This window comes from Dipodomys ordii, unplaced genomic scaffold (genome assembly GCF_000151885.1).
Source record: "Dipodomys ordii isolate 6190 unplaced genomic scaffold, Dord_2.0 Scaffold1, whole genome shotgun sequence".
NCBI classification, from domain to species: Eukaryota; Metazoa; Chordata; class Mammalia; order Rodentia; family Heteromyidae; genus Dipodomys; species Dipodomys ordii.
Genome location: NW_012267217.1, coordinates 59,680,991 through 59,698,884, shown reverse-complemented (window position 1 = coordinate 59,698,884; position 17,894 = coordinate 59,680,991). Strand labels below are relative to the sequence as shown.

Here is a 17,894-nt window from a genome sequence, read left to right as displayed (position 1 = left end):
ATAGATTGCAGTTTCAAAATACTTTCCCACTTAATGTGAAGAAGCTAATCTTGTATAAGAACTGATTATGAGAAGCGGTCAAAAGAACAATTCAAATATCTCTGGATAACACTGGGTATTGTGTGTTTTCTCAAGTTCTTAAAAACTATTTCATTTTCTCCAACTGCGTGTTACAGGTGTGCAGGAACAGGGGTCAAATAGATTCTGACCCTAAGGAATTGTAGTTACCTCTCTTCCCTGACTACTTATGTTTCTAATTGTACTACTCATGTTATTACCACCTGCTTCTTAGTAGAAAACAATTAACACAAATTCTCATTATTGGAGCTTTTCACTTATTTGCATTGTAGTTTGAGTAATTTATCATTACTGTGGTTTTAATTCTAACATAATTCACATTTTCCTTACTTTTTTTATTCATTTCTCATAGCTAGAGCCAATCTACCTAAAATTTCAGTAAGTTGTACCAAACTGACTTTCTAAGTTGGTACAAGTAACACTAAGAAACCCAAACATTTTCTTAGGGCTATTAAAAAAAAAATTATCTACAGTTTGGAAGGTACAGTAAATTAACACCTAAGATGATAAAGAATGAATAACTTTCATCTTTAAAGAATCATCCATGCCACTCTAATTTTACTATTATCCTACCATCTAATAGTTTTTCCTTGAACTAAAATTATACTGTTATATTTATGTACCTATATATAATATACAAACTATATTCATGCCCAATATATCTACGGCCAGTAGATATAGTTAATTAACTGAGTCTTGAAAAAAGCAGATTATTTTAAACAATAAGAATATAAACTCAGCTAACACTAACCATTTAGTATTTAGAAGCTGATTTAAAAAAAAAAAAGAATACAAACTCCTTCAGAACATACAAGTCGGAGATAAATGAAAGTAAAGATTTCTCGCCAAGTGCTCTCTCAAGACCAAACTAGCTGTGAATATAACATCCCTTGGGTTAAAAGACCGACCATTCTTCACAGAAAACACGAAGTCCCCATCATCTATCCCCTTATCCTTGACTCTTCCTATTTTCTTAACCTCCTGAAAGGAAATGCACTGTTCAAATCAGTTAAAGAAATAACCAAGAGGTCTTAGTTAATAAATCTTAGTTTTGTCCTTAAGAGTTTTATCATAAAGCTAAAAATGAGGAGTCCTGAGTAGCTCAACACTAGTTCTAGGGATATAATCCTAGATTATCTCTATTTTTTAAGTTTAATTTTTGGGGGGACAGTAATGTATTGAGAGCTCTCACGCCCAGTCCTCGTAGTCTCTAGGTCACCTTTACTGCGTGCTAATCTTGTTGGCTGGCTGCAAGACGCCGGGCAGCAGGAGTGGGCATACTGTTGGATGATGCTCAGAGCAGCTGTAACTGTCTTCCTTATCAAAGAACACAGCTAGCAGCACAGCTTCTCCTAAAGTGCCTTCACTTGGGAACCTTCTTGGCATCCTTCTGCCCACAATTTTCCTGCAAAGCCTGATGGTATTCTAGAGGGGCCTTGCAGATACTGCAGCACCAGCCAGAGGCACCTGCTGTCTTGCATGTCAGTGTCAACCTTTCCAGTCACAGTGGGGTTCTCATAAACGTCAAGGTAACCATCCTGCACCTGAAAGAACGCTCTCAGCTCCAGCAGGATCTTCTTGGCATTAGTGTGCTCCTTCTCTGTGTCAATGCCTGCCATGTACATGGCAAATGCAAAGACAGTTAAAAGCAGAAAGTTTTCTTGTACTTGATAATAGATTTATACCATTTTCCAGTGCATCTGTCAAGATCCACATGGATCTGGGGAGCTATGATGAGGTCCAGAATCTGCCAATCTCGGTAGGAACTCTGAAGGAAGAGCTAGATCAGGTTCAGGTAGTAGGGCCGCTCCCAGCAGTAGAACTTGAGCGGGTAGTAGACACATGCTTCAAGAAGCATCCAAATTATGCATGGCTTCTTATACCTGCAGATCTGCTCCTGGCAGGTAAGGAAGAGTCTATGATGTGATGTGACACCAGGAAGAAAACTTGCAGCAGTTCCACACACCAGCCCACAGTCAGGGCCTGCTGGAGCTGTCAGCATCCTAATTTCTTGCAACCACCAACTCCCGGCACTGACAAACCTCAGGTGAACTTGCCTCCAATGGCACTGTACTCTAGGACTTCCTTAAGCTGGACAATGGTATCTCCTGAGTCTGAGTGCCTTATCTCACCCTCAAGTCAGCTCCTTGAAATCTGGGAGAAGGGTTGGATGAAATCCTGCTTTTTCTCGGCATAAACATTCAGTTTCTGGTCTCCATTCATTCTGAGAGAGAAGCAAAATGCTGTTTTGCAATGCAGGCTCTTACTGGTCTAATCCTTGTTCTGATTTAAAGGATATACCACCTTAGTGTACAATCTATTAGATTTTCTTTGGGAGACTAAGGAATAACTAGAAATGGAATACAGGGCTTTGTGCATGCTAAGCAAGTATTCTATCACATAGCTTCATCGCCAGGGATGATGATAATGATTATTTTTTTATTATGAGACAGGGTTTGACTAAACCGAAGCTGGCTTCAAACTTTCAAGCCTCCTGAGCAGCTGGGATTACAGGCATGTACCACTTGAAGAATTTAGTTAGGCAAATATAAATTCTCCCTTCTCAGCCAGGTTGTTAACTGATTTCTTGGGTGGGAAGTCAGGGATATTTTGACAAAGAACTTACTAAAAGCTGCAATCCAGTGGATGTATCATATCCTGCTGCCCAGAACACAGAAGATATTATTCAATAAATGAGTTGCTAAAGGAATAAAGGTTTTGAGAAAGGAGGCTTTATAGGGCTAACAATGTTTATAGAAACTAACAGGAAGGCTTAGAGAAAGGATCTTGTTTAAAGAGAAAACAAAACAAAATAAAACGTAAAAGTCCTGGTATAATGAAAGGCTACTAGTAGGTATAAATAAGATAAAATGCAAGTAAGGTTTTTAGAAACCCAATCTAATAAAAGGACAACCTATTTACTTTTTTTTTTTCCTTTCTGCCTGTCTCCTTTCCTTCATCATGTCAGATTATTTTACCCACAGTTACTGTAATTTGGGGAGAGTCAACTCTTCTACACACAAACTATTCACTCACCATCTTTTCTTTTCATATTTTTCTTGTAGAAACTCTTTCACTTTTTGTGGATCCCTGAAGTCTGGAATTGCTGAAGATCTATCATCAAATAATCCTAGCCAAATCTGTTTACAGACCTTGGAAAGAATTTTAAAAGAACAAGTGTTAAGTTCAGCATTTTGATGAAATTTAAGGAAATTTTTATTCTTTCAGAAAGCTAACCTACCTACTAATTTTAATAATGCTGCTTTCAATGAGGAATTATCAGATATTCAGGAACTAAATTTATTATATTGAAGTATGGAGTATAGTTTACACAATAGAATCAGAAAGAGCACTTCTTAGGGAAATGAACAGTGAACCAAAGTTTGAAAGGATCGTAAGTCTTTTTGGTCCTCCCCCAATTATGAACTATAAAATATTAGCATAGTTATATAACCTATATAACTTCAGCTCCCTTATCCCTAAACCACAACCTTAATCAACTGCAATTTTAAGGGTCCTTAAACTAAACATCAACCAAAACAAATATTAGAATCAGAAATAATTTGCTATTAAAACACTAGTAACTTAATGCAGAACAACCCTACTCTATAATTTTCAGCATATGCTTTTTTGTACAATGGCTACAAAGAACTGAAGATATTTAATTCCTGAAGAATCAAATAGAAAAATAAAATGATAAAGAAGTCTCATTAAAAACAAACAGGTATCAACTAATAAAACTATGGGCAAAATGTGTAAGAACTTGAAAAAATACATGAATCTAAAACATGAGAATTCCTACAACTCAACTGCTGAAGTCAGACAATTCAATAAAGAGGAGGAAAAGAGATATGAGTAGTAAGTAAATACTTACCCAGGTAATCTATATAGAGTTCAATTTCATAAATAATGTAGGAAATATGAACTGAGGTGAGATTGAGACCCCATGACATAGATAACTCCAGGTGTATGTACCCCTTAGAACATACCTGTACAAAAGCTCAAAAAGCAACTACACCATTTTCCAGAATAAGAGGAAAATGGTCCAACTCAGGAAATGAGTTTGGCAGTTTAAGATAAACATTTAGCACATGACCCAATGTTTATATCTAGATATTTAAGAAAAAAATTGAAAGCACATGACCACACTCAGACATGTACATAAATACTCACATATTTACTGATAACATCCCAAACTGAAATAACCCAAGCCGAAGTATATAAGTAAGTAAATAAACAAATTGTAGAACAACCAAAGAAGGGCACTATTCAGCAATTAAAAAGAATATAATATTGATATGAGAAACATGAATAAGCTTCAGGATAATTATACTGAGAGAAATCAGAAACCCTCTCCTTCTATCACCCGTGGGCAGCTGGGATTACAGGTATGCACCACCTAATGAATTTAGTTAGGTGAGTATAGATTCTCCCTTCTGAGCCAGATTGTTAACTGATTTCTTGGGTGGAAAGTAAGGGATATTTTGAGGAAAAATTTACAACAAGATGAAATTAAGTGGATGGATTACTACACCAGAGCAATATCCTGATGTCTAGCATACAGAAGATATTATTCAATAAACAGCTGCTAAAGGAATAAAGGTTTTGAGAAACTAGGCTTTATAGGACTAACAATCTATCACTTAAAATTTTAGAAAATATTAATTTACTTTGAAGCAAGAATATCAGATCAGTGAATTCATTACACAGAAACACAAGAACTTCTTGGAGATAATGAAAATGTAAATTATCACATTTAATGCAATGGTGGTTTTAAAGTATACATCTGTCAAAATCATATCAAATCATATGCTTTAAATATGAGCAAGTTCCTGTGAGTTTGGGGCATAGTGAGTGACACTAATAATCCCTCCTCTGCTGGGAGGCAGGCACTGCGGTTTGAGACTATGCCCAGCAAAAAGTTAGACCTTACCTCAGCTAACAAAGCTGAGAGTGGAGGTATATTATTTTAACTATTCAAAATTTCAATCCTGGCGCACCCTAGCAAAACCCAACACTCTACTTTGTGTCTTAAATGATAATAGTGCCTGCCTAGCAAGCATAAAACCTTGCATTCAAACTCGTGTTAGCACCCCTAAAAAAAGTCACAAGTGGCTAGGAATGTGGCATAGTGGTAGAGTGCTTGCCTAGAATGCATGAAGCCCTGGACTTGATTCCTCAGTACCACATACACAGAAAAAGCTGAAAATGGGCTATGGCTCAAGTGGTAGAGCACTAGCCTTGAGCAAAAGAAGCTCAGGGACAGTGCCCAGGCCCTGCATTCAAGCCACAGGACTGGTAAAAACAAAACAAAAAAAAAGTTACTATAATTACTTCTCAATAAAGCTCTAAAAGTCTACAAGGTTTCACAATTTACTTTTTTTAAAAGTACGTAGACCATGGGCTGGGAAGGTGGCTCAGTGGTAGAGTGCTTGCCTTGCATGCATGAGGTCTTGGGTTCGATTCCTCAGTACCACCTAAACAGAAAAAGCTGGAAGTGGTGCTGTGGCTGAAGTGGTAGAGCACTCGCCTTGAGTTGAAGAGCTGAGAGACAGTGCCCAGGCCCAGAGTTCAATATCCACGACCAACAAAAAAATAAAAAATAAAATATGTAAACCAGATGCTGGTAGCTTTTACCTGTCATCTTAGCTACTCAGAAGGCTGAGATCTGAAGATCGTATTTCAAAGCTAGCTGGCAGGAAAGTCCATGAAACTCTTATTTTCAATTAACCACCAAAATTTCTGTAAGTGGAGCTTTGGCTCAAAGGCAGAATGCTAACCCTGAGCAAAAAAGTTCAGGGACAGCACTCAAGCCCTGAATTCAAGCCCAAGGACAGGCATAAATAAATAAATAAATAACCAATATGACAGCATGAAAAGCATGTAGTATCTGGTTTCAAAATGCTGATTAAAAAAAAAACTGTGAAACTAGAGAAACAAAAGTATCCTTTCTCAATGTCTCTATTCACTTAACTGTAAGGAAGAAAGAAAGATGGGGAAAAAAGAATTCCACCCTCTTCCCACCACATCCTCAAGTATGTTTCAGAATGCTTTCTTTGACTCCTCTTACTTTGCTCAGAATAGATAATAAGAAGTTGCTTAATACGTGTTAACTCATATTGACACATGTTAAGTCTGGGCTAAGGTATAACACCACCATACAAAAACATTTCAGCAGTAAAGCCTGAAAGTGACAGGATAATATAACTTACTGGGGAAATACTACAAATTTGTAGTGTTAACTTTGCAGTATTAATTTGTAGCATTAATTTAAAGAGGTCCATCCTGCCCAACGATTTTTTGGCCATTTAAAAAGTATCAACAAGCTGGGCACCGGTGGCTCCCACCTGTAATACTAGCTACTCAGAAGGCTAACATTTGAGGATCACGGTTCAAAGCCAGCCCAGGCAGGAAAGTCTGTGAGTCTCTCCAATAAACCACTAGAAAACCAGAAGTGGTGCTGTGGCTCAAGTGGTAGACTGCTCACTTTGAGCTTAAGAGCTCAGGGGCAATGCCCCAAGCCCAGAGTTCAAGCCCTATGACTGACCCCCCAAAAAAGAATGAGATAGGGTTTGGAGGCCTGGCTGGAGGGGAGAGGGTGAAACTAAGCAGAGTCTGGCTGAGGGAAGCACAAGGTCCTGGGTTCAATCCCCAGTACAATTCCAGCACTTAGGCTGAGACAGGAAAAGGGTTCCAAGTTTGAAATTAGGACATGAGAGGGGCTGGGACAGTGGCTCAGTGATAGAGTGTCTGCCTTACATGCATGAGGCCCTGGGTTTGATTCCTCAGGACCACATAAACAGAAAAAGCTGGAAGTGGCACTGTGGCTCATGAGACTGGCTTTTATATGTAGCAAGTGTGTCTGTGGGAGGTGGGGGAGGGGGAGAGGGGAAGACAAAAAGTCGTCTCTCCTTCTGTAGATACTGAATTAATGATTCTTCCAAAATCTCCCCAAACGAAAATAACAGAGTTGTCCTCATTTGCTCCATGAGAAATACTCTGTAATTAATCAGATCAGATCAGGACCCTAAGCTTTTAATTCTTCTTTCTTAAAATTTCCTGAAACAAGAGACACTAACAGCCATCTTCCTATTCTACCAAACTATCAAGCAGTAATAATCTACTTCAGAACACTTTTTAATATCATTTTTGTATCCCCAAATTCCTAGTTTCATAAATATTTAAGCTAAAAATAATGATGAGCAATAACAAGCATACAAATAAATAAAATGAAAGATGGCGCTTGAAGGCAGATCATAAAGTTGCCACCATATTGATAGGCTGATAATGGCTCCTGATGGCATGTTTTACAGATATTTGAGATTAGCCATCTGTAGGATTCATTTTAAATTCTACACCTAATCACTTTTTTTGTTGTTGTTGGTCATGGGGCTTGAACTCTGGGCTTGGGCGCTGTCCCTCAGCTCTTCAGCTCAAGGCAAGCACTCTACCACTTGAGCCTCAGCACCACTTCTGGTTTTCTAGTGGTTTATTGGAGATAAGAGTCTCATGGATATTTCTGCCTGGGCTGGCTCAGATTTCAGCCTCCTGAGTAGCTAGGATTATAGACATGAGCCACTGGCGCCTGGCGTACACCTAATCACTTCTTTTTCTTGGTCAGTATCAGGGTTTGAACTTGAGGACCTCATGCTCCTTTGTTGGGCTTGCTTACTCATGGCTGGTGCTCTGCAGACACATTGCTACCTCCAGCCCAGGCAGTTAATAGAAAAAGAGTCTCTTTCAGACATTTTTACCCAGGCTGGATTCAAACGTCTATCCCCCAGGTCCCAGCCTCCTGAGTAGTTAGGATTAGAAGCATGAACTGCTGGTGCCAGTATCTACTCTTACTCTTAACAGAAAAAGTCACTAACTACTTGAGTCAACTGCAAACTCAGGTGACCTGATATTAAACTTCCCCAGTGTTACTAGTCAGCTTTTATTCCTTACTATGTTATCCCACAAAAGCTATTTTTATACCTACATCACTTAAATCCTTACCATTCTGATATTCTTGGTAGTTCAACAGTAACTCAGGTGAAGTGGTTGCCAAAATGTGATGCTACAATTCCCTGGAGACAGAAGCATCAATCACCTAAACCCTTATTCAAACTATGACTTTAAGGAACCACCTATTATTAGTCCCTTTAGATGATTCTGAAGCAGAACAAATTTTGAAAAACAATGTAGCTAGTATCTAGTAATATCTAGGCCAGCCAGCTAATGGAAACTTCCTTTTGGCCTATAGTTTTCTTCATCTCTCCTATTCTCTGAGCAGGTGGGTGGTTGGATAGATCGATATATGGGTATGCTCATACATGCATGTATTCATAGATTTAAGTATTTATCAAATTTAGTCAGTAACCTATTGTCACATTTTGGTCCTTACCAAGTTGATTCTGTTCTCTGTACTAAAATTCTCTTTTAGCCTTGCAGATTTTCTGTAAGAGGTTAAGTTGCTTTTCTCTCTGCTTTATTTTAGTAAAATAAACATCATCAACTGAAAAAGACTGTCATTTAAAGGTGGAAAGGGGAAATGAAGAGACTAAGAATGAAGTAGCACTGAGAACTTGTGACCATAAAACACTGAAGATGAGGATAATTAAAAGAATGTGTTTTCTCCAGCCACCTCTGGCAGCTTAGCTATAAAGGAGATGTAATTTCTGGCCTTAACAAGGAAGTGGGTATAATACTAGACTATCAAGTCAAAGGTAGACTGATAAAAACAAAGAGGTTTGGCCTTAAAGTGTATATAATATCCCAAAAGTATTGTAATTTGGATCAAATGAGCTGGGAAGTAAAGTTCAGCGGGGGGATACTGAACACTTGAAACTGAAATCTAAGAGGCAAGATGCTTATTTATTACAAATAAAAAATCTAAACTGGGATGAAGGATCGTTGGAGATCAGGCTTGGGAAACTATGTGGATGATTCGTGTGGATTCTGGAAATATCAAAAAATGATTAGCACCAGTCAGAAAAATATATTATGTAAGGAATTAAAATTAAAATCTAACTGAATGAGAGGAACTGACTGGAATAACTCCAAGAAGAAGACACAGGCCGATACTGAGGAACAAGGGAGAGGAAGGTAGAAAAAGGTACTGAAGAACAACAAATCCTGAAAGTCACCACTCCCAAAGGCTAACACATAATAGGATTAGTTTTGATCATCTATTTAGAGAGGGGGAAGGGATAACTGCTCTAATTATGGCATAATGTAGTTGTGGTGTTTGAGAGCCTAGGGTAGGGAATCAGACTGCCTGACATGTTTTGGTATATTTTTAAATGTGGATAATGAGAGATGCTGGATGACATGTTTTGGTATATTTTTAAATGTGGATAATGAGAGATGCTGGATGGGCTAAATGAATGAACATGCTTAAGAACAAGCCTATACAGTGAATAAACAATTAACAAGCAGATATAGTGAAATTTAAACACGTATATTTGTTTGGGGCCTGATTTTCCATGGACGGTTTACTGTGATAAGATTAGTAAACACTGGGAAGAGGAGGTCTCACCAAAAACCCAGAAAAGAGTGGGTCTCCCTTCAGTCCTACTGCAAACAGAATCAAAGTAGTGTGGATGGAATAATCTCCCAGCTCTGAAATTACATAGCACTTCTTACCCCTCACAGGAAACTCATTACAAACTATATTTGAATCACTGTGTGCTTCATTCACTACTTCTAAATTCTCTTCAATGTGTGAAACAGTAAATTGAGCCATTCTAATTATTCGGTAAACAGAATAATACTCAAAGCTAGATCTTATGGAGGAATTAAAAATAAAATCACAATATCCTACAGAATAAATTTATGAAATTGTCAGAGTCCTAGTGTTGATCCATTTTAGAATTAGAATCATGGTAGTTACTAACAGGATTTAAACTTTTTAATGCATGCTTTATAACTCAAAGGTGAGCTTTGATGAATAGATTATATACTCAATTGGTAATTTGAGAAGTTTAATCATGCGATGGTCACCAGTAACTGGTAACAGTGTAGTGCCCCAGGGTTAATAACAGGCAAGTCAAGAAAGTAAATATCCTTTCTTTTATCTGCTAACAATCAATCCCATCAGTAGGCCCCAGTTCCATTTGTATGTTCAGACAGGTCAACTGCTGGTAAAGAGTGAGGTAAAGGCTAGAGCTGGAAGAGTGGGTGAAAACTATCCCCAGCACACCCGAATCACAATAGAGAGCAAGCAATTTCATAAATTCAGCTATGAACACCAAAAAACAGTTAACAGTCATACTCATTCTGAATTATGTGCTTAAAAAGGAAAGAAAGGTAACAGTGTTACATTAAGCTTGAGAAAAAGAACAGGTTAAGGGTAGAAAGCACTTATTATTACCACTGCTCTATAACCCTCTCAGGGACAGCAAAACAGCAGAATTGTGCTGAAACACCCTTTACCTTTATTCAAACAAGCCTTATTGTCATAAAAAAGGCAAAAAAAGAAATAACATGCCATCACTCAGGTTACAACTTCTAGGTAGAAAAGAATAAGGAAAATACAGGAAATCGCTCAGGAATTAGAGAATCTATTTTTGATTAAGGCAATCTACATCTAGCTAACTAGATTTCAGACTATAGTTTTTTTTTTTGTACTTTTTCTCCACAGCAGAGATGGAGAGTAGTCTCCTTATATATGTAAGATATAAACACATGTAAATAACATTGTTCATAAAAGAGGAAAAAATTGGAGAGTTAAAGAACATTTCATGAATAATTTCTACTTTCTGGCAGCAGAAAAAAACAAAGAACTATATTAAATAGAAAATGCTATTAAGAGCTCTTTAGATAGATACACTAAGAGAAACCAGGGAGAGTACACAATCAGAAAAATACTTCAAAAATATTGAATGACTCAAGCTAATACTAGGAAAATAAGTACATTAGTAACATTTCCTATATCCAACCCAGCTTACATTAGCATGACAATACTAATATTTTTAGATCACCAACTGATAGGTATTTCTGTGACAGAAGATTTAAATAATGCTTACTAAACAAAAACAAGACAAAATTCACATGTGTATTGCAAGAGAAATTGACAGTCCTGCTTTTACATACATTTTTAAAGACACTATGTTATCCTCAATCTTAACATTTGGTTATATAAACTGTTCCAGAAAGATCAAACATATGCAACTGAAACTGGGTACACACCAGCTTTGTGTTTGTTTTCTGCAAATCAGTGAAACACAACAGTCTTTGTGCTTTCAGAGGTATGAGGGGAGCAGCCTGAGAGACCGGGCATGGCCACAAAGCCCAGGATGGCCTCAAATTTAGGATCACCCAGCCTCATCCTCAAGAGTAGAGCATTTGGGGTTGGGATTTTAATTTAAATTTAACTAACTACTTTATAATGGCTTAACATAACCATCAAATTCTTCCTCCCAGCCAACAGATTCCAACAGGATCTGAGTCCTGATAATTCTCCAAAGCCACCTACCTAGTATCATCATTCCTCCAAATCACGACACCCTCAGGAAATCTTCCCTGACCATCCAATCCAAAGGCTTCAATCCAGATACACACTATACAACACATTATCTATATCCGTGCCCTTTACCTCACAATTTTAAACTGCAAACTTCATGAGGCAGGAATGTCTTCTCTAATTTCTTGCTTCATACATACCTTCTCAGTACTTGAAACATACTTAATAATCTGCTACATGAGTGAATGCAACTTTAAGAAATGTATATACAATAAAAATTACTTTCCTTCACCTTAAAACATAGAAGGTGACCTAAAACATTTGTTTCCCAACTTATTTAAGGCAGAAATAATATGCTGACACAAATTCTCATACCATATATAGTCAGAGGTCAAAAAGTCACACCCTGAAAGCTAAATCTAGCCTAAGACCTGTATTTGTAAATGGGGATCTTACTACGCCACACCCACTATGTACCTCTTGTCAGACTACATTCAGTTACACAATCAGTCCTGAGCCACAGCAACAAAGACTTTATGGACAGCACAGCCTAAAACTATCTGAGGTCACAGAGAAAAAGCCTGCTGATTCATGACCACCAACAAGCTTCCAGGGTACCTTCCCAGCACCCAAGAATAAGAGTAATTTAGACAGAATAAATAAAATCCTATGCAGTGGCAGCTTTATAACATGCTCAGGATGGCCATAAATGAAGGCAATCTTTCCTGGAGGAAACACATGTTTTGCTCCTGTTTTATATGCTCATCATTGGAAAGCAGCCCCTCTCACCTCATCCCTGCAACACCATGCAGGTCTGCTAAAATTCTTGAAGAAATGCAGAAAGGAGATTACTTTCAGGCTTTGGGAACGAAGATTTAAGATAGGACCTAGAGAACATTAACCATAAAGGAAAAATAGAAATTGTATCTCATTAAAATCATGAACTGCTTGCTGATAGACAGCAGTAAGAAAATAAAAAGGTATATGCTGAGGACATATCTGACAAAGAAGAATGGACATAGAATATAGGAATAAAAGGAAAGCCATAAACATTCGTATTTAATATTTTCAGAAGTGTCCCACAAAAAAGCACACTTTATCATTTTATTTTTATGACTATAAATAAAAAACAAATCTGGATTGGTGAGATAATAAATAGGAATGTATATGTAGAACTTTCTGGAATAATACCTGTGTGCTATATCCTAATAGAGGCTTTGGGTTGCCAAACTGGGACAATTATCAGAACGTAGATGCTACACCGTGATAAAAGTGCTTGCTTGGCTGGGCACTGGTGGCTCACGCCTTTAATGCTAGCTAATCTGGAGGCTTAGATCTAATGATTGGGGTTCAAAGCCAGCCCCGGCAGAAAAAGGCCATGAGACTTTTTCTCTCCACATCAATCACCCACCTACAAACTGGAAGTGGAGCTGTGGCTCAAAGTGATAGAGCGCTAGCCATGAGCAAAGGAGTTCAGGGAGCCAGTGCTCAGACCCTGAGTTCAAGCTCCCATGACGGACCAAAAAGAAAAAATGTGTTGCCACTAAAAACAAACCAAGCAAGTAGCTTATACCCGGAATCTTGCAATTCCAGACACTGAGGAGATCTGAAGTACAAGGCCACCCTAAGCAAAACAGTTACAATCCCCTACACGTCAACAGAGAGAAAGCTAGACATGTCAGTACATACCTGTCTTCCACTGCCTGGAGCCAGCCAGAACCAACGCAAAACCCATCTCAAAATGAACAAAGCAAAAGCGCTTAGAGAGGTATCTCAAGGGCAAGAGAACCGCCTACAAGCATGACACCCGAGTTCAAACTTCAGTTCTGAGAAAATACAACCAACCAAAACACTCGCGCAAAAGCTCACTTAAAAGATCCTGGCATTTCACTATACGCAAAATACATTTCAAAACAACTAAACAAATATGGATTCTAAGGACATACTTGAGTATTTCAGAGGCAATGTGAACTTGCTTGAAACTTAATTTGAATGATACTGATTAGTAACCAGATAACATATATATCTGCTATGGCAAATTTAGCGTAACATTTATTATACTTCTAACTTTTAAATCTTGTTTTTTAAACTTTTCATTAAAAAACAAGTTTGGGAAGTGGCACTGTGGCTCAAGTGGTAGAGCGCTACCCTTGAACTGAAGAGCTGAAAGACAATGCCCAGGCCCAGAGTTCAAGCCCTACAACCAAAAAAGGAAGCACTTTTGGGACAAGGAGAAGCAAAGCAGATCTGTCCAGATCTGTCCATTGTGCCACAGGACCTGCTATCCAGCCAGGCTCCCCTATAGGCAAAGCAGCTGGTGCACACGGAATGTGTGTGTAGAACTTGCTGGAATAATACCTGTGTGCTATATCCTAATAGAGGCTTTGGGTTGCCAAACTGGGACAATTATCAGAACTGATCCAGGAGTAGAAGATGCTACACAGTGATAAAAGTGCTTGCTTGGCTGGGCACTGGTGGCTCACGCCTTTAATGCTAGCTAATCTGGAGACTGAGATCTAATGATTGGGGTTCAAAGCCTGCTCAGGAGGCTGAGATCTGAGGATCGAAGTTCAAAATCAAGTTCAAAATCATCTCCAATTAACTGCCAGAAAACCAGAAGTGGCACTGTTGCTCAAAAGCTCAGGGACAGCGCCCAGGCCCTAAGTTCAAGCCCCATGATCACTACCACCACCAACAAAAATGGTCCCTTCTAAAATCCTGCCATGTTGTAAGTTCTTAAGAATATTATGTTAAGTGTCTTCAAGAACATTTTGTGAAGTGAAGCAAGCAAGACAAAAACAAACACTATTTCACTAAAAGTTTAAATTGTAGAAACAGAGTGGAATAGTAGATGTCAGGGCCTAAGAAGAAGTAAGGAATGCTTTTCAAAAAGTTGGAGATTAAAACACATGAGTTAATTTCTTGAGATCTGCTATACAACATCAGGCTTGCCTATAGTTAACAATGGGTTGCAAACTTAAAATTTTATCAGGATTGATCTCATGTGAACTGTTCTTACTACAACTAAAAATATCTTTCATCATAGTGTTTTGAGATAAGTCTCCTCTTACCCATATTTACTGATCTGTCAGCATATTTTTACATAATTTTCTATAGACAGGTTTGTAACTATAGCTTCATCTTCTGTCATGGTATTTTAAATCTAAGAATGGAATTTTTTTAATTATATATATATATATATATATATATATTTTTTTATATATATATACATATATCTATTGTTTAACCACAGGGCCTCAGGCATGCAAGACAAGCGCTCTACCAGAGCCACCATCCCAGCCTTCCAATATCTTTTTTTTTTTTTTTTCCCCCAGTCCTGGGCTTTAACTCTGGGCCTGGGTGCTGTGTCTGGGCTCCTTTTGCTCAAGGATAGCGCTCTACTACTTGAGCCACAGCACTACTCTGGCTTCTTCTGTGATTAATTAGAGGTAAGAGTCTCACAGACTTTTCTAGCCAGGCTGGCTATGATCCTCACATCTAGGATTCCAGGTGTGAGCCACTGACTTCCAGACAAAGTAATATTTTTTAATTTCTGATTCCATTGGAATTTTCAGAACACTGAATATAAAGCCACTATTGTAAGAAAGTAAATTCCAAATCTGTGCTGCTAGCCTAAACCTAAGTTTCATACAAATAGTTTAAGCTGTATTTTAATCACTAAAGATATTAGTCTACATTTGCTATCTTTAAAAACCTTCAACCTTTTAATCTAGCCTTTTATTTTCCTATACTGTACCCACATGAGGTTGGAATCTAAGAACTTGAAATAATTTGTCACTAGCAAATCTGGAGACTTCAAAACGTGCTCTCTTCTCTAAAATATGTATTTAAAATATTTCATAAAGGTGAGCTTACATATCTTCACTATTTTAGAACTAAAATGTGGATCATGAATAAACAATTTCAAAATATTACCAGTAAAGTTTCGAGAAGAGGTATGACATGCCTGTATACATGTTCTAAGAAAGAGAAGCTAAATCTAGTAAAGTCTTGACATTTATAAGGAACATTAAAAATATGCAACCAGAATAATGCAACTGAAATACTATTTTTTAGAAAATGGCTTTGTGAAATACTTTTTCCTACCGGTCCTCTGGTTGACAGGTTCATCTTCATGAAGATTATAAAAAACATGTCCATGTTCTTCAAGCCATTCATTTTATTTACTTATTTTGGATTTGACCTCAATGCCTTGAACTTGCTAGGAATTCTACTCCTTGAGTTATGCCTCCAGCCTTTTTAAAACACTAGACCACTATTTTCAACCAGTAGTAAAACAAAACTAAAACTAAGTCAGCACACAAAAGGAACTTACTGGAAGCCTCCTAAAGGCAAATAGTTCCTTCTATTTCTAGGATACCTACAGGAATACTAATACCTCTTGATTAAGTACCATCTCAACATTAACTACCACAAACCACATCCCTAGTCAAAAAAGCAAAGGGAGGAACTTAAGTGAAACTGATCACACAATAATTTAACAGATTTAACATTGCATCAGTTAATTCTCTTCCTTTGGACTTTTAAAGTATTTAAGACACATAGTAATTTCAATAGATCCCATATTGCTTCAAGAGACAATAGATTTCAAGAGACTCAAATTGATGAATCTTAAGTGCGTAATATTTCACCCCAGGATTAAGACATCAGTTTGACTACATTAGAAAAGTGAGCTTATTCTAAAATATCTAAATATAGAATATAAAAATAACACACAGTGAATTCACCATTTAAACAACTTATAAAATCTTACTGAGATGACTACCAACAAAAAAGTTGAAACTTGTAAAAAAAAAAAAGACAAACTTACTTCATTTCCATGTTTTTGCAGGAATTCAATTTCCTGTTGTGTAAATGTTGTCATAGAGATAGATTTCACCCTGTGTGGTGGATTTAACCCTCTCCTACAAGATAAAATATTTTGCAAAATTTACTACTATACATTTTCAAAATCACAATGTAATTTACATTTTAAATTCACACTTATAATTCCTAAAGCAAAACTGTAAGTTTTGTTAGATTCATACTAATATAGTTAAAGATAAATTCAACTAATCACCTAGTAATCACATAGCATTTACAATATTCAATCTAGAAAACATAAATATTATTTGTGTAATTCTGATGGAGAGTAAAGACTAGATGAAGAGCACGATGGTAAACAATTTAAAAACAGTGCTACTGCTGGCTTTTTCTGCTTATGTGCTGCTGAGGAATCGAATCCAGCACCTTGTGCAAGGCAAGCACTCTACCACTGAACTACCTTCCCAGCCTCATAGAACATTTTTGATCACTTAACATACAGTAAATGTTGAAGAAGAAACCAGAACAAAGGAGGGGGTAACAATGCTCAATAGGAAATGTACCCATTACCTTACTCATGTAATTGTAACCCCTCTTACAGTATTTTTACAATAAAAAATATATATTAAAAAAAAGAAGAAATCAAAGAGACAAAAAGATTCAAGAAGTAGCTGGACACAAAATTCAGTGACATTTAAATGAACAATTAATTACAATTTATTTGTGATCACATATTAAAACTCTAAAGATTTCTTCTAAATTTCCAAACCTGGATCATTATTCATTTAAAGCCATTAACACTGTTTTCCAATGTACTATAAGAACAAGACTACAGGGGCTGGCAAGGTGGCTCAGTAGTAGAGTGCTTGCTTTGTATGCATGAGCCTGGGTTCGATTTCTCAGCACCACATAAGCAGAAAAAGCCGGAAGTGGCACTGTGGCTCAAGTGGTAGAGCACTAGCCTTGAGCTGAAGAGTTCAGGGACAGTGCCAAGGCCCAGAATTCAGGACCCACAACCAGGAAAAGCAAAAAAAAAAGAACAAGACTACATTCTTTGACTTTGGGGAAACTTTATTAATTATGTGTGTGTGTGTGTGTGTGTGTGTGTGTGTGTGTGTGTGTACACATATATAATATACCCTACCTTCTCTAAAACAAAGTAAAAGGGAATTCCCTTACTACTGTTCTCTCACACGCTGCTTCTTCTCTCAACTTTGTCTCTGACCCCCTAACATCTACTTCATGTTCCAAACAATCCTTTATCTTTTCATCCTCCTTGCAACAGCTTTGATTTTTTAATTATTATTATAAAGGTGATGTGTGTATCATGTCAGGTAATGAGTACATTTCTTTTTGGACAATATCACTCTTCCTTCCTTCTCTCCTATAGTCTTGCAACAGCTTCAAAAAAAGGCAAAGGAATAACTTTCTATGAGAAAGAAATTATAGTATTACAAAGATCTTTGTTTTAGAGAAAAATTTAAGACAAAAGCATTATACACATTGGAATGTGTTCAATGTTCAGTGTTCAATGTTCAGTGTTCAA

The 17,894-nt window shown here is 37.3% G+C and overlaps 1 protein-coding gene across 3 annotated transcripts in view; it reads right to left on the bottom strand.

The window, feature by feature from the left end:
• Nucleotides 1-16,443, bottom strand: part of Agfg1 (ArfGAP with FG repeats 1) — a 43,299-nt gene extending 26,856 nt beyond the window's left edge. For all 3 annotated transcript variants that reach the window (XR_001174773.1, XR_001174772.1, XM_013009828.1), the window contains exons 1-2: nt 16,356-16,443; nt 3,115-3,230 (exon numbers count right to left, since the gene is read on the bottom strand). Coding sequence is in view for 1 of the 3 variants with exons in the window: in XM_013009828.1 (XP_012865282.1) it covers nt 3,115-3,230; nt 16,356-16,409 (170 nt within the window). In the remaining 2 variants the exon portion in view is untranslated. The remainder of the gene's footprint in view (nt 1-3,114; nt 3,231-16,355) is intronic.
• Between the last annotated feature and the right edge of the window lie 1,451 nt (nt 16,444-17,894).